General features: G+C 34.8%; 1 protein-coding gene and 2 long non-coding RNA genes across 10 annotated transcripts in view; 1 reads left to right on the top strand and 2 right to left on the bottom strand.

Moving 5' to 3' along the window:
* The window catches only part of LOC138141307 (inositol polyphosphate-4-phosphatase type I A), a 210,560-nt gene extending 187,609 nt beyond the window's left edge, over nucleotides 1-22,951 (bottom strand). For 4 of the 8 annotated variants that reach the window (XR_011163071.1, XR_011163070.1, XM_069062025.1 and 1 more), the window contains exons 1-2: nucleotides 22,697-22,950; nucleotides 22,370-22,501 (exon numbers count right to left, since the gene is read on the bottom strand). Coding sequence is in view for 6 of the 8 variants with exons in the window: in XM_069062025.1 (XP_068918126.1) it covers nucleotides 22,370-22,487 (118 nt within the window). In the remaining 2 variants the exon portion in view is untranslated. Of the gene's footprint in view, nucleotides 1-22,369; nucleotides 22,502-22,696 lie in introns of all 8 variants that reach the window. The other 4 variants (XM_069062024.1, XM_069062028.1, XM_069062029.1 and 1 more) reach the window with 3 other exon arrangements.
* LOC138141336 (uncharacterized) lies at nucleotides 147-668 on the top strand. The gene is made up of 2 exons (XR_011163096.1): nucleotides 147-301; nucleotides 485-668. It is a non-coding gene; the product is annotated as an uncharacterized lncRNA (long non-coding RNA).
* LOC138141327 (uncharacterized) lies at nucleotides 660-21,685 on the bottom strand. Its single transcript, XR_011163087.1, has 2 exons — nucleotides 902-21,685; nucleotides 660-837 (listed from the first exon to the last, which is right to left on the bottom strand). It is a non-coding gene; the product is annotated as an uncharacterized lncRNA (long non-coding RNA).
* Nucleotides 22,952-27,667: the final 4,716 nt, after the last annotated feature.

Genomic DNA, 27,667 nt, shown 5'->3' with positions numbered 1-27,667 from the left:
CACTGGCTCAAATTGGTCTGGTGAATTCGTTGTTCTAAATCACTTAAAGAAAAGTAGATATTTATAATATTACGGAAGGCTTCTTTGTATGTATTTAAACTTACAGTCAAACTAAAACTAAAATCCAAAAATATTTGTTGAGAAAGGCAATTCGCGATTTCGACTACTGCGAGGGCGCTGCTGTTCTGACAATCAGCTGATCGAAAATCCTCCTTTTGAGATTTTCCATTTGTTTACGTGTTAATTTTTGTGTCCAAAACTCTTTTATTTGTTAATTGTGTGCAGTGTGTTTTTCAGTAAGGTAAGTGTATTCCTTAAAGTAACATTTTTTAATGTAAGCATCAAAGATTATGATGTAATTTCGTAAAACAGGCGTAAAATAAACAGAGGCGTAAAAATAGGTTATGGTGCATTAAATATTTTGTTTTCAAAACATTGAAAGTCTTTTAAAAAGTGGAAAACATACTATATGCTGATATTTCAGTTACAGGAAGGGTTTTCTTCGGTTAGCTACAATTTTTAAATACTTGGAGGCTTCTGCTGACAGTCGATGTGTGGTACAGTGTGATGGGATGCAGTACAGGTAATTTTAGACTTTTTTCGTTAAATTTCAATTAAATTTTACTTACAGCAACAAGTTTTCAATAAAAATACATCAATAAACTAAATGTCTTTTTATTTAATACAATTACCTTCTCACTTATTATGTCAAGTGCACTACAGTCTACTTTGCCTGTAATTTTTGATGCAAACTTTCTCTGTGTCTGTGTCGTGTGTCCTTTGGATAACTTTTGAGAAGGAACAGCAAATTCCTTCAATCGCAATTTTTGGGAAATGCTGCGTGGAATTGAAAAAAGTAGAATAAACTACAAACTTTTAACCTCAAATTCGTGGAACTTACGATTTATAAAATCTTCACGTAAAAAATGTTTTCCGCATACTCGCATATGCCGTCTTGCAGGTTTTCTCAATAACAAAACCTTGTCCCAAGCTTTTCTTCTGTCTATACTTTCCTTGCCGCCAAAAAGGTTTATGATTTGCACTTTACAACTATTTTAGCGTGGAAAGTAATGAAAGCTGGTCTCTCTGTCTTTCGCTCTGCGTGTGTGACAACCATGGACACAACACTTGGTTTTATCTACTTTCTTTTTGCCCATTGTAACATCACTTTATGTCACTAACCCCCGTACCTGTGACCCCTACACCGTTCATCATGTTATTTTTGCCATTAGCTACGTATTAAGCGATAATTTTCGGTGATTCGACTTTCCACCGCCAGAGGTCATGTTGCTTATCCGAAATGGCGAATTAAAGTAGGTTTATATTGTGTTTTGTTTTAGTCTCTAAGGTTTCTATGTACAACAAAAATAACAATTAATAAAATAAAACCTTTTCAAAAGTTCACACTCACAATAAGTTATGGGCCCAGTGAGCGCAGTTCGCGACGCGTAATAACAGTCATAAGTAAATTTTTCTACTTTGCGTTCGTACTGATGCTATTACGATACTGTTTTGCGTATCGTAATAGGAAAAGGCGTGATATAATAATACTAAAAACAGTGAAATTTAATTTTTTAATGTTGACGGATACTGTGGTGTCGCGGCAGACCGCAGACGTGACCTTGGGTGGAATCCTTCAACTTTAACGGTTTTAAATTTTAATTATTTTTTTTCATTGAAAAAGTGGCAAAGTAGAAAAAATACTGGATGACATCTCGTTTATAAGGCATTTTATCGCACTTACTCCTTTAGGGCACTCCTCGCTACGCTCGTCGTGCTCTAAACCCGTGCGTGCGATAAAATGCTTCTTATAAGACTCGTATCATAATATACTATAACGAACTTAAAAACACGCGTAATTTGTTCTAACAACGTTCGATGGCCGACGACAAGAATAAGGTCCCTCTCTTCGACGGATCGAATTTTTCGAATTGGAAATTCCGCATGAAGACTCTGCTTGATGAACTAGACCTCCTGGACATCCTGGAAACACCGATGAATGCATCAGTGGAGGCGGTTGATGCCTCAGATATCACGGCACAAGATAAAGTAAAAAAGAAGGCGCAACTAAAGAAAGGGATAAGAAGTGCAAGTCCCAGATTGTCCAACGAGTGGCCGACAGTCACTTGGAATATGTAAAGGACAAGGAAACTGCATTTGAAATTTGGACGGAACTGACAAATACATTTGAACGTCAAGGTTTGGCAGGTCAGTTACTACTACGAAAAGAGCTTCTGTTGATGAAATATAGCCCCGCGAAGGAAACGTTGGAGGCTCATTTTCTCAAATTTGATCGAGTCATGCGTGATCTACGATCGACTGGTGCCAAGATGGAGGAACAAGACATCGTGTGCCATTTACTCTTGACGATGCCTGGTGAATACGACTCCGTCGTCACGGCCCTGGAGACGCTCAATTCGGAAAAACTCACCTTAAGCTTTGTGAGGACTCGTCTGCGCGACGAGGACATGAAACGGGAAGGCAAGCAGCGGAAAAGCAGGACTGAAACGCAGCCACCTCTGGCTTTTGCCACACCGGAAGGAACGAAACAGAAATGGAAAAATGAACGTAGATGTCACAATTGTGGAAAATACGGTCATTATCGTTCAGAATGTAGACTAAATAAATCAAGAAGTGAACATCAACAAAAACAATTCAAAAATAGGAATGCTAACGTAGCTACAAACAGTGAGTCAGATGAAGGCGAAAGTGAATTCTCAAATGAACAGTTTCTCGGCTTACCTGAGTGGAAATGTGAAAAGCACGGTTTGGTGTCTTGACTCGGGAGCGTCCGAACATCTGGTAAAAAGTGGCAACCATGTCAGTAATATACAAAAACTGGAGCATTCTGTGTGTATTAAAATTGCCAAATCAGGTGTCACACTCAAAACGGAAACATTTGGAGAATTTCGAGGCAAATCTGTTGTTGGAAATAAAGTCTACAATACAGGGTGTTTCAAAAATGGCGCCCAATCTCCTAAGGGTCTTAAAGAATAGAAGTCTAGGAAGGTAAATCTCAATACAAAATTTGATCGGACCAACAGATTTTGTATAAGTTGCTCTTAAATATGGTAATTTCAAAGAGATGTATCTCCTTTATTACCAAATTTTACAGCTGAATTATAAATTACTTTACAATGTTACTTTTTCCAAGACCCCTTTAGGTAGTGGAACAACACCGAAGTAATTCTTTTTAGAGTAATGAACTACCAAAATACGCTAAAATAACTGTGGCAACATTGACCTCAAAGGAGAATTGGTTTAGTTGATTGTGCATACCAACCGATGTTGCCAAATTTGCTTATTTTAAAATGTGTATAACTTAGAAAATAGTCAAAGGAAAAATCACAACGAAATTGAACTCAACTCTTCAAATAGTTTAACACCTCAAGAGTTTGGGCGCCATTTTTGAGACACCCTGTATTTATATTTCAAAAGTCCTTATCGTTCCAGGATTAGAAATCAATCTGTTATCAGTGCGGAAACTTGAGATGCAAGGACTTGCTGTTGTCTTTAAGCAAGGTTGCGGACGAATTCTCAAGGGAGACAAAATTATTAGTGTCGCACAATGCAGGAACAAGCTGTACGAGCTCAAACTTCAGGAAAATGTTGAGGTTGCAAATCTCAGCAAGACTGACGGAAGTGGGAAACTTTGGCACCACAGGCTCGGGCATATAGGAAACAGCAAACTTCAAAAACTGTCACAGATTGTGGACGGGGTGACGATCTTTCCGAAGAATACTGAAATTTCACCGTATGACGTATGTGTAGGTGGAAAGCAAACGAAACTCCCGCACAAGGAAAAACGACCACGAACAAATCGACCACTGGAACTTGTACACAGTGATCTACTTGGACCTGTCACTCCAGAATCCCACGACAAAAAGAAATACACCTTAACTTTCATTGATGACTTTACACATTTTACTGTCGCCTATCCCATAAGTTCAAAAACTGAAATCCCTCGTTTTTTTAGAAAATATAAAGCCATGGCCACTGCTCATTTCAACCTAAAAATATCACGCTTCAAGTCTGATAATGGTCGTGAATACATCACGAACGCACTCATGGAGCACTTCGAAAAACAGGGTATCCAGATGGAATGCACGGTTCCTTACACACCGGAACAAAATGGGGTCGCAGAAAGGCTAAACAGGACTATTGTGGAGAAGGCGAGATGTATGCTGCTGTCCAGCAACCTGCCAAAATCGTTTTGGACGGAAGCAGTCACCACAGCGGCTTTTCTGATAAATCGCTCTCCACCTGTAGCACTCGAGAACTGCACTCCGGCGGAAAAATGGTTTGGCTTTAAACCTAACCTTAAAAAGGTACGAATTTTCGGCTGCTTGGTATACCAACAAATTCCAAAACAGTTAAACCCGAGGAAATTTGACACTCGAACAAGGCTACGCACCAAACGGCTACAGGCTCTGGCTGTTGGAAGAACGAAAAGTCGTAGTTGGGCGTGACGTCATCTTCGATGAGGCTACGTTTCCATCACCCTATGGTAACGCTAATACGGCGGATCGGGAGGCGGACACGGAAAAAGAAGATGCGGAAGAAGAGGACACCGAAGAAAAGAAACTCGAAAAACAAGCACCCGATGAAGATGAAGAGGACAATTGGAATGATGCGACGGAAACTCCGGGAGCCAAGACTCAAAAAGACGCTCTAGTCGAACTAAAACGAAGCCCGAGTACTTCGACGAGTACACTGTCATAGCCTTGAACGCCGAGGCCTATGTGGACGAAGCACCCCTGGACTACGAGGATATCAAGAATCTAGAAGACAGTAAAAATTGGTACCAAGCTGTGTTGGAGAAATTGCGCGCATTGGAAATCAATGAAACGTAGACTACACGAAACTGCCCCCTGGAAAAAGGGCTATCACCAACGAGTGGGTATTTCGACTGAAAAAAAAATTCTAGCAAAGGGTAAACTGACCGCGGCGCGCTACTGACCAACACGCGAATCTTCCTACTGTGAACAAATTTGTTGGCAAATTTTAAATTTTCTTGAAGTTTGGACGTATTTATCTGTATACTTTAGTGGTTGAATCTCTTACTTGCAGAAAATTCTTTTGAAGAAAATAACTGACAATGATTAATACAGGGTCGGGCACCGCATACGCGCACGCGAGAACTCGCGACTCTAATTAAATAAAATTATCGAAATTTTTCACTTACCTGGTATCGGTAACGTACATTTCATAATTTTTTGATAATTGTTCACTTAAAAGCAAAGCCAAATTCACTTCCTATAATTATTTACGAAATCAGCGGAAAGAAACACCAATTAGATTTTAAATTAAACGCAATTTTACATTTTAACTTTGAAAATCATTTTTATTTATGACCTGCTACTTGTGCTGTTGTAAATTTAGGTAACATACGCATGGCTTGCTTCGACTACAATCATTTATAATAATTAATAACCTGTAGTTATTTATGATCAATGCAAATTTGTTTCTGATCCTAGCTCAAACATACGTGAAGTTACTAGATAATGACGTCATCGCAAATGGGTAAAAATTGGACTCTAGGATCAGAAAAAAATGTGGATTGATCAAAAATAACTATCAAGTTTCAAATTTGTTGATAATTGCTTCGAAAGTTTACGTTTGTAATCAATGTAATAAGTGAAAAATTAAAAATTGTCAAATTGACAGGAGCATAAAATAACCACAAAGTAATCAATAATAAATAAACGCATCGCATTTTTTTTGTTTGTTTCTGTCATTTCAATAGAGAGAAAGCGAGAAAAGAAATTGTGACGTCATCCCAAAAGGGTAAAAATTGGACCATATTTCAGAGTTCAGATATGGAATCTTACTTTCGTAATCGTACGGATTATTTAGCGTAATTCGACTATACATCCAGGTAAGAAAGGTAGGATTATAATCAGTGTCCGGACGAAATAGTACCGGATAAGTCGACTAGTACAACTTTGCGTAATCCCTCGCTCGCACATAAACACGATTTCGCTGGTTCCCTGTTATTGAAAGCGAACCAGCTGAATCGTGTTTATATGTTGATTGGGGTATTACGCAAAGTTGTACTGGTCGACTTGTGCGGTACTATTTCTGTGGCGGTCGTGAAAAAGTAGGTAAGTCAAATAATTTCAAAAATGAGTTAACGATGTTTACACCTTAATAATAAATCATGGAGTTAAATAATTCAGATTTTCACAGTTTAAAAATTACTTATATTGAAAGCAAGTACAGGTAGAAAGAAGTTTCTATTTAATTACTGGATTTTAGGAATGATGTGGAATTTTGAATCGTTGCCCTGAAAAATTAACATTTTCGACTTACCTACTTTTTCACGACCGCCACAGATTTTGTCCGGACACTGATTATAATAGAGCGCGTTTTCATTACCTAAGTAAGACATTTATTGGAAAAAAATATAGTTTCTGTATAAATTAGTAGGGGTGGTAATATTCAATACTGAATCTTTACTGAGAACAACTAATTACCTGCAGCTTGGCCGTTTAGTCGACATTTTAAAGTGTGGTCGCTAAACAGATGAAGTAATAAAACCGCCCCCTAGTGCCCGCGTATTTTAAACAGGAGCTTCCGATTGGCTTAGTCAAAACGTGCGCATATTTTTGAAAGCCTGATGTACATCCACAAAAATTACTTGGCAGCATCTCATTAATTTTTAACCTCGCTTCGGCAGTTGGACTACGTGTTCATGTTTGGAGAAGATGTGCACGTCAATGAATGCAACATTTTTCTCAGTCTATCAAGTATATCATATTCTTATGAGAACGATAAATGGCAAAGAACCTGCCTCATTGTGAAACAGGCTTCGGCGTATATCGTTCTGCGCAACTAACGCCACATCCCTTTTTTTTATTACTCCATCTGTTCAGCGACCACACTTTAGGTAGGTACTGGATGCAGATAGTTTGACATACCGGGTTCGATATTGAAAAGAATGGGAACAGAAAAGTTTATGATTGCATAACTGGGATAAATATTTTCCATTTTGTGATTGCATTTTGAGTGTTACATTCGTGCTGATCACCGGGCTGACTGCTGATTACCTACTGTGTTGATTCTGAGATTATCTAGTTGTTAGGTTAATAATTAGATGATATTTATTTTAACTTAGGTTTCTTAATTTAATTGTTTTCAATACATTACGACAGTAGTAAAAAATAAGGTTAACCGTCCTAATGCTTGCTTTACAACTTTATGTCAGTCAACTGACTTTGACGACCAAAGTAATTTGTCCCCAATAGTACTGCAGAATACAGAGTGGCTACAAAAATTGGATTCACTTTTCCACATTTGCCCAAAAGATGGAACTATAAGCAAAAATTAAATGAAATTGCTGGCAACATTGTTTTTTTTTACGTAGCTAAATATTGGTTGTAGCCAATGATCCTGCACTCTTAGAACTGCTGCTCTACCAGAACGACCTTCTTTAGAAGGATAATACCATTATAATGTTTATTCGTTGCTAAATATTGAAATTCATGACAGTGACATTGACAATTATTGTTTAAAAATAGTGACAATTACACAAAATTGTTGCCATTTATTTTTTTCAAGCTTACATTTTTTGTGAAAACAGCGACATCTTTTGGCAAAATGAAGAAAAGTGACTCCACTCTGTATGTGAAAATTTTAATTACTCTCTATTATTGGAATTAGTGGTTGGTTTAACTTTGTTTAAAAGATAAAAAGATCATGATACCGCACCGTCGCAATCCGGTCACCACCTTTCCAGGTATATACACTGCGCCGCAAAATTAGCGCATACTGTGTAAAAACTTTTAAAAAGCCTGTAAATTTAAATTTTAAATGATGCATTATAAAAAGTGGTTTTCTAATGAGTATCGGATTTAAACTTTAAGATAATGCGAATCAACATTTTTTGTTTCCAAATGGCAGTGAAAAATTTTCTAAAAAGGAATACGATTAATTTTCTAAATTATGCGTTAATTTTGCGGCGCAGTGTAATTTTTAGAAGTGAGATTCATAATTTGCCGATCGCGGCACGTCGCCCTGCCCTGACGATGACCATTTTGTTAGCGGGAGCCGAGTGTAAGTGTAAGCAGTGATTATTATAGTCCGAGAGCTGATGACGAAGTTGGAGAAGGTATTTTAGGCAATCAGAAATTTAAAAAAATGTACTATTTGAATGTTAGTGAATCTGGAATCGACAGTCGCTAAGGGCGTTTGCGGTTATTTTACTACTGCGCAGCATTTGTAACTTGCAAAAAATGTATCCCAAAAAACATACTTTAGGCAACTTGAAATTATACTGATTTTTTAGTTTAGCATTTATAGATTACAGAAATAAAAATGCCAGATTATTTGGACGGTTTTAAAGTACAACCCGACTGCCCCAAAGTCATTTTTTTAGTATACGCAAAAAATATACTTTAGGCAGTCTGAAATTTTTATGGCAGATTTATTAATTGATATTAAAAATATGTGCAAAAGAGCCAGACTAATACGAGGGTTTTAAATAATAACCCGACGCGAATAAACATTTTAACTAAGTACGACAAAAAAGTCTTATGCGTATACATAGGTACGAGAGAGATAGTTTATCGATGTCTGCCAGCAGTAGCTAAGGAACCCCTCGGCTCCGATAAAACTGTAACTATTAATATCTGAGAAAAATCATCGAAGAGGTAAACTTTGTTTGTAAAAAGTGCATATTGTTCAGTACTTTACTTATGTTGACAGCTTTTCATCTCCTAATAATGACGTCATCAATATTTTTTTTCAATGACAATTCCCACTTTTTTCTCTTTTTTCTAATAGATCTTCTCACTACCTAAACACCTAAACTACATTTCTATCGAATTTATTCCGAACTTTACGAACTAAACTAATTTTAATATAAAATCCGTAAATTTATTAATGAAAATTCGAAAAATATTATTTCTAAACATAGCAATTTGTTTCTGTTAATCTAAAATTATTGATTTTTTTTCATATGTAACTTTAATTCAGACAATATTCATTCGCATATTTGAAGCAAATTTTTAATATTAGGTAATTAACATCACATTTATTTAGATAGAATATCTAAGCAGATATATGTATAAGCTCTATAGTAAAGAAAGGCGTTGCTGAAGAAAAGATTTGTTTAACAATCTATTTTAAAAAAACGAGCCGGGGCCGCCCTTAACCGGTGCACACGAGTTCCCGTCAGCATAATATTTTATACCTGGGCTTGGACATAGACCTTTTAATCCTGCACACGAATTCCCGTCAAGGCAAAAATGCACCACAAATTCTAGACTCGAATTCCCGTCAGAAAAAAATCTTGGTTATTGAAAGCACTGTTACGAAAGTAAGATTCAATGATGAATCTTCTATGTTCTGAAGTAAAAACCATTTTTGCGTTAAAATTTGGTTAATAGTGACAGTTGTTTGATGTTATTAGCACAGATACGAAAAATCTGACACTGTCAAAGTCACAGCCGCCCCTTATCTAAGTATATCATTGTTGATCATAGGGTATTTGTAACTTTTTAAAATAAAAAAAATTTGTTTTTTTTGGTCCACGTAATGGTAAACAACAATGGTACCTGGCAACGGCTAGAGAGGTAAGTAAGTAAGGGATTGAAGCCCTCTTTTACCCTTGACGGGAACTCGAGTTAAGGATTATATCAGTTGATAATTACCTGACGGGAATTCTTGCATTACTTTATGACAAGAAATGTCAGACGGGAATTCGAGTGCGCCCCCCTTAGCTACTGCTGGCAGACATCGATAAACTATCTCTCTCGTACCTATGTATACGCATAAGACTTTTTTGTCGCACTTATTTAAAATGTTTATTCGCGTCGGGTTATTATTTAAAACCCTCGTATTGGTCTGGCTCTATTGCACATATTTTTAATATCAATTAATAAATCTGCCATAAAAATTTCAGACTGCCTAAGTATATTTTTTGCGTATACTAAAAAAATGACTTTGGGGCAGTCGGGTTGTACTTTAAAACCGTCCAAATAATCTGGCATTTTCATTTCTATAATCTATAAATGCTAAACTAAAAAATCAGTATAATTTCAAGTTGCCTAAAGTATGTTTTTTGGGATAAATTTTTTGCAAGTTTCATATGCTGCGCAGTAGTAAAATAACCGCAAACGCCCTTAGCGACTCTCGAATCCAGATTCACTAACATTCAAATAGTATAATTTTTTAAATTTCTGATTGCCTAAAATACGTTCTCCAAATTCGTCATCAGCTCTCCGACTATTACTGACTATGACAACCCGGGTTTACGACCCCCAGGTAGTTCAGAGGCATAGTGCGCTGCTGCCTGATAACGGAATTGGTAATTGTTCACTTCAACTACTTCTGGAATTTTCGCGTTTTTTCTGGCTAGACAGCCTCAGGACGTCCTCCTACATCGGTTCCCACCAGTCAAACCTTGTGCAAATGAAAATTTTCCTTACCTTTTAGTTATACTAAGACTTGGGGCGACCTTGACGCGACCTTGAAACACAACAAGAGAGAAAAAAAAGGCATTTGCACAAGGTTTGAATGGTGGGACACGTTCTAGGAGGACGCCCTGAGGCTGTCTAGCCAGAAAAAACGCGAAAATTCCAGAAGTAGTTAAAGTGAACAATTACCACTGAATTTTACCCGTTTTGTTGAAACTTTTGTTTATTTTTTTTCTTCCAGTCTAATTTGTTTTTCCAAAAACTGAGACAGTCGCCCCACGAGATACGTTCTTCTGAATCCAATGCACTTTTTAAATCACCTCAAAATGAAAACTTGAGCAAAAATTACGGAAATTAGTGAAAATAGTAGTTTATTTGACGAGTTTGTATGTAAATTGGGCCTCTTTTGGCACGCGTGGGCCATTTTAAAACGCGAGTGAAACAAGTTGAATACAACGTTTTTTTGTTCGACGAGCCCCTTAAAGGCTCCAAATCGCTTAAAACCTTTAAAATTAGCTTGACTTTTCATTTTGACAAGTTGTGACATTTATCAAAATCCGTTCACATAGGAGAAAATTCTCAAATTCTGACAGTGTCGAACAAAAACGTTATTAATTTTTTTAAAAAGAATGAAGCGAATTTTCAAAAAACTGAGACAGTCGCCCCATGAGATACGTTAATGTTTAACAAAAAATATAGTCACTATAACTTCAAACATAAAAATGTGGAAAAATAACGGAAATCCGTTTAACGAACTTTATCAGTGCTTGGCCAACCACTAGGAAATAGCCTTAATTTGCGTAGCAAAAAATTACCCTTGTACCTATTTGTTAAATTGTAAGTTTCAGTTTGTTAAATTTTGGATTTTTATTTATTGTGTATAATAAAACAATTGTTTCTTTTACAAAGCAGTTTTAATTACTGACACGCTGATACGACACTGTTAATAAACGTCATAGGTCATATTAACACAAAAAGTCCATTTACACTGCGTAAAAATTTAAAAAAACGCCTGCTATACAGGGTGTTTTTGAAAGTTGTGCAGAAATGTTAACCACGAGCTACTGGCTTCATGCAGAACTCGGAAAAAATATTTAAAAAATTCTATGTCAAAAAATAAAATGACATTTATTTTTTGAGCTACAATTTTTTTTAATTGCTTTTAGTTTTCTATGTTGTCATACAACCTCGCAGGTAAAATTTCGACACATTTTAAAAATACACCCTTGTATATCATGTTTTGTAAAATGTCTACTCAGCTGTTCAAAATACTGAGGAAAAAATGTAAACAAGACAAAGACCAGGCCTGTGAAGCCCGGTAGGGTCACATATTTGAACTAGCGCTATGCCACTCGGCCAACTTGTTGACAAGTTCCATGAGCTTGTAGAGTGATCAGTTTTTGTGTATAGTTTAATCGAGAGTTTTTGTAACATTATTTTACCAGTATGAGAATAGACGTTATTGTGGGCGGTTGTGTTTCTCTTCAATGCTTCCACCACCCACGGCCTGTATTAGCAGTTAGCAAGAGAGTAAAATATCCTACAGAGCTACATTCATTAAATGATTGTTTGTTTGACAATAAAGATAAATAGACTGGCACTTCATTTTTGCATGACTATAGTTTATTTCATATTTTAGATAACTACCGTGCCTTCAAATAAATTCGGAATTAAAGTTGGCTGTGACTTTATCATGAAGTTGGTAACATGCAATTTTTAAAGGCACAGCAGTAACCTTGGACAGCACAGTACACATGTTAATCGTCTATTACCCCATCGTTACTAGATAAAACATACCTAACATAGCCTACTCTAATTCCGAATTTATTTGAAGGCACGGTATTATGAAACCAATAATAACCATAAACATGACATTAAACCTTGCACTATCTCTGCAGCCATTTGAATAATCTCCGTGCCTTCTTTATTATTTATTATACAGGGTTATTCACATAAGATGACGAACCTGACCAGGTAAAAATGCAACCTAAAATACACTTTGCAAAGCATTCATTGTGCTTTGGTATTTAAAAATTAAATCAGGAATCCAAGTAGGTATTCTGTTAATTTGAAAGGTATATCTGTGATTGCATTTCTCGTTCACATTTAGTATTTGAAAAGGTTTTCGAACGATGACAGGACCGATATGATTCTACTTACCCATTACTTTCGTGATTTTAATCGTTTATTATTGTTATTAAGGCCCGGTTTATTCACCTTCATGTAAATTTATCTGGCCAGTAGTTGCTATGATTTAGAATCTGCTATTGATAAACCCATGGTATAGTCCATGTAATACCCCAAGTCAGTAAAATGAAAGCTTATATTTTTAATTATAAAATTCATGTGCATGATATTATGTTATGCATGATATTCTATAAAAGAACAAGATTCAATTAATCAACAGAGATACGTTTTTTTGCTGTAGTTGTCCGTTTTATCCATAATTTTTATGTTAGAAAAGGATATTTTACTGACTTGGGGTATTACAAGGACTATAATTACCGTTCAAATAAAGTTACTTGAAGGTGAATAAATCGGGCCTAAGTCATACTTTGTTGAGAAAGGTATTTTTCTGCCCGAACTTGACATTCATTAGGCTGACGTTAAAAAGCTGTCTATGTTTTATATGGATTATGATAATGCAGGATAATGTAATAGGGATCGAGATTGCTTTGTGAATTGCCTTTTGGGTTGCATTTTTACCTGGTCAGGCTCGTCATCTTACATTTACAGGATTATTCACCTAAGATGACGAGTCTGACCTATCTCGATCCCCATTACATTATCATAATGCACAGAAAAGAAAATATAGCTTTTAACGTCTGCTCAATGAATGTCAAGTTCTGACGGGTGCTGTGAACTACTGGCAAAATCGAGGAAAAGTGGTGCAAACAGGGATCGTATTTCAGCCCACACTTTTAATATGTGTGTCTACATATTGGTAATATCTGTATCAGTAAGGTGACAATGAAATATTTTTTTAAATATTTGTATATTTGAAAAAAAACCTATTAATGCTAAAAACGGGAATCGTCATAGCTCCCTCGAAAATAAGATTTTTATACTGAAATTACAGTCAATGTGTGGCTGTTAATGTTACCTATTCAGCTACAGTCGTAGATTTTTGTTTAAGGTGATATTTTGTAAGCAAAGTTAGAATTTATAGATAACGAATTTTAAAATAAAATAAGAAATAGGCAACACAACTTACGATAAAAGGGTAGATTTATGATGGTCTCAACAGGTAATAAGTGAAACGACTCTTCCAAATGTTTGCGGTAAGTAAAGTGGGTAAACAAGAAGGTACAGAATCAGAATATCGACGTAGTTATTAGGTAGGTACTTACTACAATTTGGCCGACTACTAACAGCACGCAGTAGAAGGAATTATTTTAATAAAAATCTGTTTTTAATTCCTTTTGTAAATGAATAAAAATTCGAATTGAATTAAATTTACAATTTAAAAGATTAAACAATGCAAAATTATAGCTTTTCTTTTAGTATTTTTCTAATCGGCTGTCCTCTTTGATGTCTAGGATCCACTAATTCCGGAAGTAAAGCCCCAAAATTAAAATTTTCTATGTGGTTTACCATAATTTCACACCAAAATCAATCGTCTTTTTTAATTATGCAATATTTTAAATTTGATTTGGTTTTCTCTTTCGTTGGACGGGCGTAGACCAGTTGGGCCAACGCTATGGGCCGTCCGTAATTTCAGAGTCGGAGTTGGGCCAAATACTGTAGTTTCAATTTGGTTGTAGGTCGTAAAATTTTATGGTACTTTAAGTTAAAGATCTTGCGGGGCTGATAAATCCTAGTTTACCACTAGCAGGTAATATTTTAAGCAGGGTTGTATTGTACATTTGGTATATTTGCATTGTACGGCAAAACGGCACGCGCCGCTTTCCAACCTTTTCAAACCCAACCATTGTGCCCGTTAATCGCTCATAATATCCAATAAAATTTTACGACCTACAACCAAATTGAAACTACAATATGCCCAGCCAGGGGATTAAGGCCGGTATTTATAGTCGGCAACTCAAGTCCAACTTGGGTAAGTTGTACTCAAGGCCTGAGTTTTGCTCAAGTCTAGATCCGTATTATAGTCATTATTTGGGCTAAACTCGTAAAAGTTAGACTTGAGTCCTACTCCAGTTTCGTTTGAGACGAGTTGCCATGGTTATACCATACACCTTCTGACAGCTTGTTTTGAATTCTTTTGCAAAATGAAAATCCCGTACAGTTTAAAGGAGAAAATTCTGTTGGCTTCTCTCATACACGATATGGAAGAGATAATAGAAAATAAAAAAACAGATACAGTTTCGGTAGAACGAAAAAATAGTGTTTAGGAAAGGATTAACACCCAGTACAATAGCTAACCAGAGAGTACTACAGTACGCACGGCCCAGCAATTGAAAAAACTGTGAACAAATATACAATACAGGGTATTTCACGAGTGATAATAATCCGAATGGAATAAAAATGAGACCTTCACTACATTTCCGAAAAAAGCTGGCTACTGAAATTAAAATGTCCGGCTTTTTTTGAAAATATATTGTGGGGTGGATTTTTTATTGTGAATGGCCTGTATATGTATTTGGAACTTCTCCTTCGTAAATAAAGTCATAACAATCTTCCATCCTGCGATAAATAAGCATTTAATGCTTACATCTAAAATTCAAATCTGAACATTAGTGCCTACCCATATAATTGAAACGAAACGAAAAACAGGAAAACAGCAACTGTCAGACAGTACAGAGACAATTTTGGACCTCTAAACTCATGTAAGCAAGACTTAAGTCTGCCTAACCCCTAACTTGGGCTTGAGTCAAACTTGAGTGCTCATCAATGCTCAAGTATTGTTTATAAGACACAAATCGGAACTCAAGTCTGTCTCAAGATTGAGTCTAACTCAAGTTCGGACTATAAATACCGGCCTAAGAACCCTGTCACCGACTTAGACAATTATTGGAAAAGAGTAACCGAACCCCAATGATCCGCAGGTACAAGTCTTGAATCGTCTTGAACTGAATCTAGTGAGACAGCATCGTTAAGCAGAACCACAAATGCTTGCGAATCGTTTCATTCGCATTTTAGTACCAACTTTTACAAGGCTCATCCAAATATTTACCACTTTACGGAAATATTACTAAATTTTCAAGCTGAGACTTACGTAAAAATTAATACGGCTAATAAGTTTGTTAAAAAGTTACGGCCGCAAGTGAAACAAAGACAAAATTTTGTTTTAGAAAAAATAAAAGGGCGAAATGAAAATCGCAGGAGTAGATTAGATTTTGTAAAATATACCGAGACATTTTTTTAACTCTGAACATAGTCCATACTTATTCCCTATGTTCAATTTTAAAAAACACAGATCAATGCATTGTGAGTTGCTATGCAGCCAACTATACCGAACACCAGAGATTTTGAAATAATGTTAAAAATTGTTCCGATTCATGGAATTGGTCTATCATGTGTTGCATTGGAAATGTCACGCACATTTCTAATGCTCTGATTGGCATAGAATAACTGCATTATGTGTATTTCTTCTTCAAACCATTTTGTTAAACTGTCAAGTACTTATTTTCGTTACCTTGGTTACGTGATTACATACCTACATGCATTGACCTGTGTTTTTTAAAACTGAACATAGGGAATAAGTACGGGCTATGTTCAATGTTATTATCGATGATATTATGAGTGAAATTGAGCTGGAGATTTCACGAGTCCGAGGGACGAGTGAAATGTCCTGCTTCAATTCCACGAATTTAATATCATCGATGATTAATCATACCACGTGTTATATTCGATGAGACAATATAATGAATGAAATACAAAATCATTCATTTATTTGTCAAACTGACAAATTTATTTCAATCAAAAATCGTCAGGTCGAGACTTCAAACTCATTCGAATGCGCCAACAAAACAATCATCTTGCGCACGAAATACAAACACTATTTTTTCTACAACCGCTTTTTAAACCTTTGCTAATAAAATTCATACTTACTACAAAACGATCAGACATTCAAGTTGCCCGCTTGCGCTGGTTACTTGGTTACGAATTTTTATAAAATTTTCCTTGGGTGTTTTAATTTTTTTTGTGTGCAAAAGTACGCGAAATGAGCACTTCGCGTGCGTACAACAGGCCGCGAAATTGAATTTCGCAGCCGTTGCCTTGACGACGGCCGTAAAAGTAAAAGTCATTTTTATATTTATTTATTATCACAATTACAACATATCTATCTGCAGATTTCCGGTGTAATCTTACAAAATCTGAATTGGTTACAGTTAAAGTTTGATTTTGTGTCAGGAGCGGCCACTATTAGTACAGAATTTTCATCCGGTTTGAAATTTCCGCCAATTTCAAATAAGACAGCCGCATGAGAAGAAGATATATAAAACATACACATGTGAATTAAGTTAATTTTGGTTAATTTTTCACCGATTAAAAAGAGAAATATCTCGTAACATTTCCTGAATGTCATTAACAAACATTTTGGTTTATTTGTGTCTTTGCACGGCTCCTGATATTTCCACGATTAAAATAACCTAAAAAGTAGCAGGTGATACAACCTAGCATAACAGAACTTAACATTTACCTTCCACAATAAATAAATTCTAATAAATAGGTAAGCCAGTACGACATTATCGGACACGGTTTTCACATTCTTCTTGTTACATCAGTCTCAAAGTCACTGTAACATTTTTCATATTGCCGTTTCGATTTTTCAGGTTTCAAATGCGACACTGCAAAATTTATAATATTTTTTTTAACTCTGGATGAGTACACGGAACTGATACATCGTAATTTTCTTCGGACATTTTTGCAATTTTTCTCAAAGTGAATTGTTTTATTTATGACGTTTCCATAGCGACATGGCGACATGTAAGCCGACTTTATTTTTATTGACAGTGAAGGAAATTTTACTTGTTCATTTTATCATTACAAATTTTCGGGTTGCACACAAAATGGCTACGAAATCCTTTGACGATCTCGAGATTGTTTGCCTCTGCCGCAAAGCGGCCTTGGTGACAATTTTTCTCTCGGTTCGTCAAAGTACGATTTCGCATCCTTGATATACAAATAACTATTTTCACCGTAAAAACAGTGAAAAAAAATATTAAAACATCCAAGGAAACTTTTTGACAACTGTTTTTGATCTATCAAAAATGAGATACTTTGCGACTTGATAATAATGCATAAATGTTGCGTTTTTTTTTGACGGTTGTAGAAAAAAATGTTTATTATTTTCTTTATTAATGATTAATTTATTAACTCGTTAGTACCGAAAGGCGTTCGGCAGCCAATCTACCAGCCGCAGCACATAAAACTTCATTTTTGCTCCTCATAACATAATATACTATTATGTACAAAAAGGTGGTGGATAATAAAATGAGACTAAAAAACAGGATGAATTACGACCTAAACGACTGTCAACAGTTTTCTTTCATAACCCCACTTTTTTCTGACACTTGCAAACGCACTAAAAGCAAAAATTGGCGACGTTGTCGGTTGTATTTTCGAGATAAAATGCAGTGTTGGTGGATTTTTTATTCTGAAACAATTATATTTAAAAAAAATATATGATAACGTCATTACTTTGACAAGGAACACGCTGTATAAAAAAATGTTATGTCAGTAAAAGTGAAATTGAAATAGGTACTATCGCGGCCAAAATACTTTGGTCGTCAATGTGACATAAATGACATTCAATTGTAAAGCAAGCTTTAGGATGTTTAACCTTATTTTTTACTGTTGTCAAAATTATTTTAATCCATCAGTGTCATACGGGTGGGGTAAATCCCAGCTGCGGAGGCAGGGTTCAAAAGCAAAAGATCAACATGGTCACCGTTTAGACAACCTTCAGAAGCAAGTAAGACGATTCTATATTTATCAAAAACTGAATATGCCATATTTTTGACAAGAATAATTTGAAATTTTCATGTATATTGACATTAATACTTTATTTACATTTGAAGTGTCAAAAAGTGACGACCAAAGTATTTTGGCCGCGATAGTAGGTAGGTGTTCAAATTAGCATAAACTGCATTCTATTCTAACGTTACTGCCATTACAGTCCTACGTAGAGCAAAATTCAGGCATTACACAGGAAGGCCTAGAGATGTAAAAGTACGAAGTGCCGCTGTATTTATTAGGTGAATTTTGTGACAATAACTCTCGCTGAGAAGGATCCCGGCAAACCCATTATTGGCAGACGTCACGATAGATTCAACGTTTGCAGAGTATGCAACCCACATTGCACGAAACCAGAATTTTATTTTACTTCACAGCACCCTTAATAAAGTATGATTTAATAATAATAATAAGCATTATTTAAAATCACAAAAGTAACGGGTAAGTATTAGGCATTCACGATCTTTTTGGGACCGAATTGGCTATGATTTTTTTCTTTTCATGTTGGACTAACTGACTCAGTGATGCAACGGATGCAATTTTTTTTCCCTGTCAGTGTCTGTTGGACATTTTCTTGCCACCGCATTGCCAGATTTATTATTTTAATATTCGGAAGAATCTAAATGATTTTTTCTACAACCGTCAAAAAAACGCAACATTTATGCATCATTATCAAGTCGCAAAGTATGTCATTTTTTGATAGATCAAAAATAGTTGTCAAAAAGTTTCCTTGGATGTTTTAATTTTTTTTTTCACTGTTTTTACGGTGAAAATAGTATTTTACAGTAGAAGTCCGTTAGGATAGCCTTTACTGCTGAGCCAGAGATTTTGTGAGACGAGCTCGCAGAGCGAGTCGAATAATACTGGCGAGGCTGTAAAGGCCCTAACGGACGTGTATTGTACAATAGTTTTTGTAATATCGCTACGATTCGTTCACAATTATCTTTTTGAAATACATTTTTTTCAACGCCATCGAAAAAACCGAATGATTAATAAGTGTGCGGAGGACGTCGTCATGTCAACCGTTGTTTGTGAAAAAAAATTGTTTCAATGTTGTATGTCAGCTTTGTTCAACGCTTAACTTTCCGTTGAAAATAAATGAATGAAATCAATAAAAAATCGCAATCAACATATGCCCGATGTCCGGAAGTGAGGTATCGTTATTGCCTGCAAAATCGTGCTTGTGTTAGTCTTAAAATTGTGAAGCATCATCTTCGATCTTGTCTACATTTGCTGCTGTTTGTCAGATTTGTTCAACACTTAACTTTCCATTGAAAATAAACGACTGAAATCAATAAAAAATCGCGATCAAGATATTCCCGATGTCCGGAGAGCAAGTGAGGTCAAAGTTATTCCCTGCAAAATCGCGCTTGTGTTGTAGTGTTAAAAGTCTGAAGCATCATCTTCGATCTCGTCTACATCTGCTAGTGGCATACGGATTTCGATTAATTCTAGGTGTGTCCCATAACATTAAACATTAATAATTATTGTACCAATTGTAAAAAAGTTGAAAAATAAAGTTTAGATCTACGTTGCTATAGTTATTTAGTCATTCATAACGGCCGCTCCCGCTCGTAACGGACACTCTTAACGGACTCCGGCCGTTATGAGGTTGTTTACATGGTGACAAACTAGATATTACAAAAAAAAATTAAAACACCCAAGGAAAATTTTACAAAAATTCGTAACCAAGTAACCAGCGCAAGCGGGCAACTTGAATGTCTGATCGTTTTGTAGTAAGTATGAATTTTATTCGCAAAAGTTTAAAAAGCGGTTGTAGAAAAAATAGTGTTTGTATTTCGTGCGCAAGATGATTGTTTTGTTGGCGCATTCGAATGAGTTTGAAGTCTTGAAGTTTGACGGTCTTGACCAAAAACTCATTCTCATGCGCCAACAAAAAACAATCATTTTGCGCACTTAATACAAAAATAACTATATTAAGTGTGTAAAAATAATTTAAATTTCCGTCTAAGGAACAGTCAAAATTGCCAAAATAATTTTATTACGATAAAAAATTTCTATTACTCTCGTGTCAAAAATGGATTACTCCCTAGAATTCGAACTTGAGGGAAATAACGTTTTTCATGTTGTGTGTAACTAGAATTTTCAAAAGTTATTTTGAATGCCTAAGGTTGGTTACTTTGAATTGAGAGATTAAATCCATATAAATATGCCGCCATTAACCAAAATTGATTCTGAAACGAAAAATCATCTATGACTTAGCGAGAAATTAGTCATTTGCAACTGTTACAATTAATTTGCTGTGATATCTTTTGTTTGTCACCAAAAACCACATAGCCTCCAACCTAACCAAATTTATGGCAACCTAGTAATGAATATCCCTAAATCCTAGGGAGTAATCCATTTTTGACACGAGAGTACACGATTTAATTTAATTTAAAAAAGACAAACCAGATTTAAGAGATCCGGCAACAATGTACCTAACACAAAACGTGTCAATTTCCTTTAGGGAAGTTAGTCATCACTGAGGTACTGCCAACAAAATCACTAAAGCCCATTCAAAAAACATCTGGACTGTCAAAATCAAAATTGCAGTTGTTAGGTTAGTTAAATATCACTAGTTATTTTCATATTGCCTAGTTGTCATCTATGATTTTTTAATTTTTCAAACTATTCATTTGTTTAAATTGACATTGTCAAATAAATTGCAAAATTATTTAAGTGTATTTTGTAGAAAGGTTAAAATGGAAAGTTCAAAACGAACTAGGGTGGTTCTATTGGCGCGAGAGAAGAGGGCCATAAGAAATTATTATGAGGAACAAACAAAAAAAGTGATAATAACGGGACGAAATTACAAATTTGTTCCAAAGCCACTCCAGTATTGTTAATAATTGGTGTTCGTTCTTGTGATTCACAAATCAAAATTTTGCAGATAAGTGTAATCAAATGTTAAATAATTTTCTTCCGATTCTGAATAAATGAAACAGATTAGTTTATTTTGGAGGATTTTGGTTGTTGTTTAATTTTTACCTGTTTTCAGTTTGTTGTGTGTTTCTTATAAACTATATTAAATTGCTCCAATTCATTTAGTTCGAAGCAATGAATGATTCAAAACATTTTTAATTCAATAATTAAAAATGAAAACATAACCTAAACATATTCTGTAACTAGATTTTGATGTCGGTACACTCGAGCGAAAACTTTTTATACCTAAGTACAGTCAAAACAAGCATTTTATTTAAAATTTAATTTTGACAGTCCAGGAGTTTTTTGAATTTACTATAGATGGTCATAGCCAACTCGGTCCCAAAAAGATAGTGAATACCTTATAGGATCATGTCGGTTCTGTCATCATTCAAAAACATTTTCAAATAAAATTAAAATAAATAATCATATACCTTCTGACTAAGGCCAAGTGCTAGAAGTTTCCAGGTCGCGCAAGTGCCTCTAACATGACCTAATGACCACTACTAAGTAAGTAGCTGGGACTGACTGACAGCCTTACATCTCCTCCAAAAGATGGTAGTGATTTGAAAAACTGATGATTTAACTAGGAATCGAAGCCGGGCAGTATGAGTGATAACTGATAAGCCAGTATCTAGGCCCTGAGTCATGACCACTACTATTTTCAAATACTAAATATGAACAAAAAGTGCAATAACAGATATACTTTTCAAACTAATAAAATACCTTCTTGGATTCCTGATTTAAAATTTAAGTACCAAAACACAATGCGCTGTGTAAAATGTATTTTGAGTTGCCTTTTACCTGGTCAGGCTCATCATCTTACGTGATAATTAATTATGACATGGTGGTAATTTATCTTGTATGTAGAAATACACTGAAAATAACACTAACTGTATAATCAATTGAAATGTTGTATACCAATGAAAAACAATAACTGGAACATCAGCCCACTTGTTATTAAACAAGGAAATAGGGACAAAATGAAATGAACAAGAAAATGGTTGTTGTTTCTTTACTTGCACAACATATTTTAGAATAGTTATTCATATTTAAAATGGATTCATCAAAAAAATATAAAATGACTGAATTAAAAACATACTTACTCTCTGATTTTCTAAAAAATCCATCTTGTCTCTCTCGAACATACAAAATACCTTCTTTTTCAAATCTCGTAGATGATTGAGTAGCAAGTGTAATCAATTCTTGTTTATTAAATCGCATAGTCAGGAATTAAGCTACCTAAAAATATTAGCCTATTAAATATTGTAATAAAATCAGAAATAGCAAAACAAGTAAGTATCATGTTTCACTATTTGTTATCTATTCCGAGCAAATAGGGATAAAATTGTGTGGAAAAACAAAAATGAATAAGTAAGTGGAAAACGTTTCCTAACAGCCTACCACTACCTGACAACCACAATTAGAACAACTTGCCTGTTAAAACAATTTTACGCAAATGATGTATTCACCATTCGTAGCATGAACTGTAACCTCACAAAATAGATCGCGACTTCCACAACTGTCAACTCACTTGGCATTTTCGAGGGTTATACTCGTTATACTCCTTCTTCGATTGACAGTTGGTTTTGGTTAAAAGTCAATGGGAATGGATTGTTAAGATCGTCGTCCGCGCCGATAATAACAATTCGATGTGAAATGGCCACCAGAGGCACTTGGATCAGTTGGATCGCGAATGAGTGGAAACTGTAATAACTACGGAAGGTTTACAACTAGAATAAATGTCAACCATTAATTCGTCATTGATTATCAAAATAACATAAATAATAAATACAATAAGAACTTCAATCCCAATAATGCAAATCATTTTGTAATATCAATTTGTATTCGCTAGAAACAGCTAGACATTTAAATTTTGACAATTCGAATAAATTTTTCCTTCTGTAATTTTTGTAATACTACGGGGTGATCAAGAAGGACTGTTTAAGTTGGTAACACTGGATCGTATTTTAAATCGTATAACAAGAGTAACTTCCGGTTGTTGGTGACTTATCGGCTCCAGTGGAGTAAAATAAAATTCCAGTTTCGGGGAATGTGGGTTGTATACTCTGTAAATTGTGACGGGTGTCAATCAATTTGCCGGGGGTCCTTCGAGCAGAAGTTATGGTCATAAAATGCATGCATTTCTGTCAGGTAGAAATGCCGACACTGACGACGGCCAACAAACCCGTTCCCGTTATCCCATAAACCATTATTTGGTAATATTCGCACTACAAATACCGTAAAAGAAATTTTGTATTCAGAAAAATCATTCATTCGAACTTCTGTGACAAAACAAAGCGACAGAAAAATTGGAGCATATTATCGGGTTGAATGTTAAAAGTTGTGCCATGTTTATTGATAAATATAAATCATTTTTAGCAAAGAGATGGATTAATAAATTCGGATGCAATTCTTGTAATAAAGTGACCATATTCCACACGTGAATTAACAATTGATTTATTTAACGATGGATAATGAAAACCATATAAAATTAAAAACATCGCATCCTTATTATAATTAGGTTACCAATCGTGATATTTGTTACTTCGTTGTTTATATACTGCTACGAAAGAAAAAATCAATTCTCATTTAAAATATTGCATAATTAAAAGGGACGATAGATTCTGGCATGAAATTGATAAATTGGAAATTGAAAATCACTTAGAAACATTTTATTTTGGAACTTTCTTCCAGAATTAGTGGATCCTAGACATCAAAGAGGTCAACCAAATACTAAAAAAATAGTTATAATTTTGCATTGTTAATATTGTAAAATTAACTCAATACGAATTTTTATTCATTTAGAGAAGGCGTTAAAAATCTATCTTTTTATTTTTATTAAAATATGTAATAAAAAGAAATTAATTACTGAAAGTTGATAAGTTGGTTATCTGAAAAAATTGTAGTAAGTAATAACACTATGTGGATGTCGACATTCTCTACCTTCTTGTTTACCTGCAACATTTTTGGTAAACATTTGGAAGGGTCGTTTCACTTATTATACGCATTTATATTATATATAATTGAGTATAGCTAATAAACGTCAAACAACTGACACTATTAATCAAATTTTAACGCAAAAATAGTCCAATTTTTAGCCATTTTAGCCATGACGTCACTATAAAATAACTTCACGTATACTCAATTTCATATAAATGTGCATCTAAGCAAGCCATGAAAATCTAATTTTCTGTTGGTATTAAAGCTAAAGCTAGTGACTTTTACTTTCAAAGTTGCTTGCTCTGCGCGAACCCGATTTGACTAATTTTTCAGTTTTAGTTCAGATTAAATTAAAGTAATTCTTATTTGTTTTTGTCTTTGTATTTTTACCAAGTAAAGATTTATTGGACATGACCTTGATAAATGTGACTTTTGTAATGTAACTAAATTAAAGGTGCTTTTACAAATGCACAGCTCACTTGATGAACATTTATATGAAATCAATTATATGTTTGAACTATAGTCCAATTTTTACCCTTTTGATTTCCTTCCTCGCTTTCTCTCTATTGAAACGACAGAAAGAGTAAAAAACAAAATAGCGGTGCAATGGCGGACAAAAAATTTCGTCCACTGTCATTCCACTCACATATGCTATAAAGCGACCTTTAGGAACGAATAACCTCGCTTCACATGTTGACACGTGTCAATCAAATTATGTCTATAATTTATGTTTTTATGGGTGACAGTAATAAATTTCAAATTTTAATTTGCAAACGTCAATCATAATGACAATAAAGCTTAAACTACACCAAATTTTTGTGAAATGATAGGAAAAAGGTGGACAACATTTCTTGTCCGGAATATGTAGTATATGCCGTTCACGATTATTTTAAACACGCAGGAGGCCGCGATATTTTTTTGTTAGATTGGCGTCAGGTCCTGTCATATGACGTTTCGTTTTTAAATATTCGCATTGTTGTCAATTCCGTCATTAATTTAGATAATAAGAATTTACCCAGAACTGCCCTACAAATATGTATGTTTCATTTTAATTACAATTTTACGATTATTGTTCCTAATGCCTTCAATTATTTAAAAAATGTAACAACTTGGGAGCAGTGTTCGGTTGAATTATAACCTAAAATAGATTTATTAAGACAAATCACAATACTGCCAACTAAAATGTCAGATTTTCATAGATAGTCCGAATTTGAAATAATCCTGAATGGTTTATATGTTTATTTATTGCTGGTTACTTTGTGGTTATTTTATGTTTCTGTCAATTTGACAATTTTTAATTTCTTTCACTTATTACATTGATTACAAACATAACCTTTCGAAGCAATTGTCAGAAAATTTCATAACATGGGTATGGCTTGCTTCGACTACAATCGTTTTAATACCTAACCTTATAGTTATTTATGATCAATTCAAATTAGTTTTCGGCCTCCCAATCTGGGAAATATAGCATTACCTTACACTTTAGGTCAAGGGAGGTGCGATTTCCCGTACAATGTCAAAAATTTCTAGTGGAATGTGGGAAAAATCTAGTGGAGTACGGGAAAAATGTGCGGACACCGTTGATTTATTCTTTTCACAGTTAATTTAAAATTAAAGTGTCCATACGTTACTTTAATTTGGTGTAAAAAAACACATTTCCCTGTATAATTTTTCCGATAAATGTGTTTGTTTAATTTATATCGACCAATAAATAATAATCATAATCGTAACAGGGAAAATACAACCTGTTGGGTTGGCAGCTGTATATGTCAAAAAGTTTGACAATTGTCAGGTATTTCATAAATATCTGCAAAATTGCACAATAAAACTAAACCACAGAAGTTGATATATGGTTTTGTGTACCTACTTTATCCAGTACTAGCTGTTAGTGCTGAAGTGCAACTGGAAAATAAAAGTAAACAAAACATTCTAACCCCAAAATAGTGAAGTAGAAGTAGTGGTTAAGTAGAGGTTGTTTTTGTAAGAGGTATATAGGCGGAGCTAACAACCTGCGCGAAGCTGACGTTATAGTTATGAGCAGTGGCGTAACCAAATTATTTAAATTTGTTTTATATTTTTTATTAATTAGAACCTCGTTCTATTCCAATTGTCTTACAGAGAACAATGTTCTAGAGTGCAGGTTTCTATTAAGAAATACAGTTTTTATCATTTATTACAACACAAATTAAACTTGGCTGCCACAGCTGAAAAACAGGACGCCACTGAATGTACGAACAGCTGATTGATTTAGCAGAGTGGGGCACGAGCAAACCAACCTTGGTTTACTGCGCAACTATATGGTGTGTACCTCTTACAAAAACAACCTCTACAAGACATTTTAATACTTTGCAACATTATTAACATAATTTATTTTGTAAAATTACAGTTGTAAACATTATTGTTACAATTCTCCACTTTAGAGAACAATGCAGAAACAATTTGGTAACTGTCAGCTTTATTACTTCTGGGTGAATGTCAATATATTGTGGTGCTTCTCTTACGGTACTGATGATGGAATTCTCAATGTTGGATGGTTACATTGGAAGCAACTGCTAAAAATTCAAGTAGATTAAAGCACTGTATCGAAGTTTGTGACACAACTCAGCATTGTTTGAGCTGTAGCTGCAGCACAGTACATTTTGTTTTTGATGTTGAAGGAAGGCCATGAGTCATCACGAATCATTTTAGGAACTTCAATCTTGTGTCCATAGGGCAATCAAGGTTCAAATATTTGTCAATTTTATTTGAAATTGTTTTAATTGTATTAATACCAATTTAACCTGAATTCCATATATTCCTTCACAGTTTCAACCCAGTTTGGATTGGTAATGGCAAACGATCTACAAATATTGGTTTTTGTGTCAGTTATCAATATAATATCTTGTCTTGACATTTTCCATTTTCCGGAGTATATAACTCCTTTCGGAGACAGACACCACAAACACCTATTAATAAAACTGCCTGTAATAAAATACGGTTTATTAAAAATTTGTGAATTAAAGAATAGTTATTACATACTTTCGTGAAAAAAAATTGTCCTATGTAACGTTTCGTTTTTTGTGGTAATAATTCAGAATTTAGTCCTGCCACTAGTTGTACTGCCTCTGGTGTCACATTTAACTCACTCTATATTATATACTAGACATTTTTTTCACTCGATTAATACACCAAAATCAAATTTTGAAGCACCACCGTGAAAATTTAGCCGGCAAATAATTTGTTAGGAAAAAAACAAATGAGCGGTCACGGTCGTCAAGGAATTGATTCCACAGCATTCGATTCTTTATTGACGATGTCAAATTCTACAATAAAATTAGTCTTGATTTTTAAAAGATTTAATATTTTGGTCAGCCGAAAAGTGTAATACAAATGTCGTACGGGACGTATTTTCCGGCCCTCCAACTAATCAGGCACTCGGCTGCGCCATCGTGCCCGAAACCAGTTGTCGTGCCGGAAAATTC

The sequence above is a fragment of the Tenebrio molitor genome, chromosome 1 (genome assembly GCF_963966145.1).
Source record: "Tenebrio molitor chromosome 1, icTenMoli1.1, whole genome shotgun sequence".
In the NCBI taxonomy this organism is placed as follows: Eukaryota; Metazoa; Arthropoda; class Insecta; order Coleoptera; family Tenebrionidae; genus Tenebrio; species Tenebrio molitor.
This window is presented reverse-complemented; position numbering and strand designations above follow the sequence as displayed.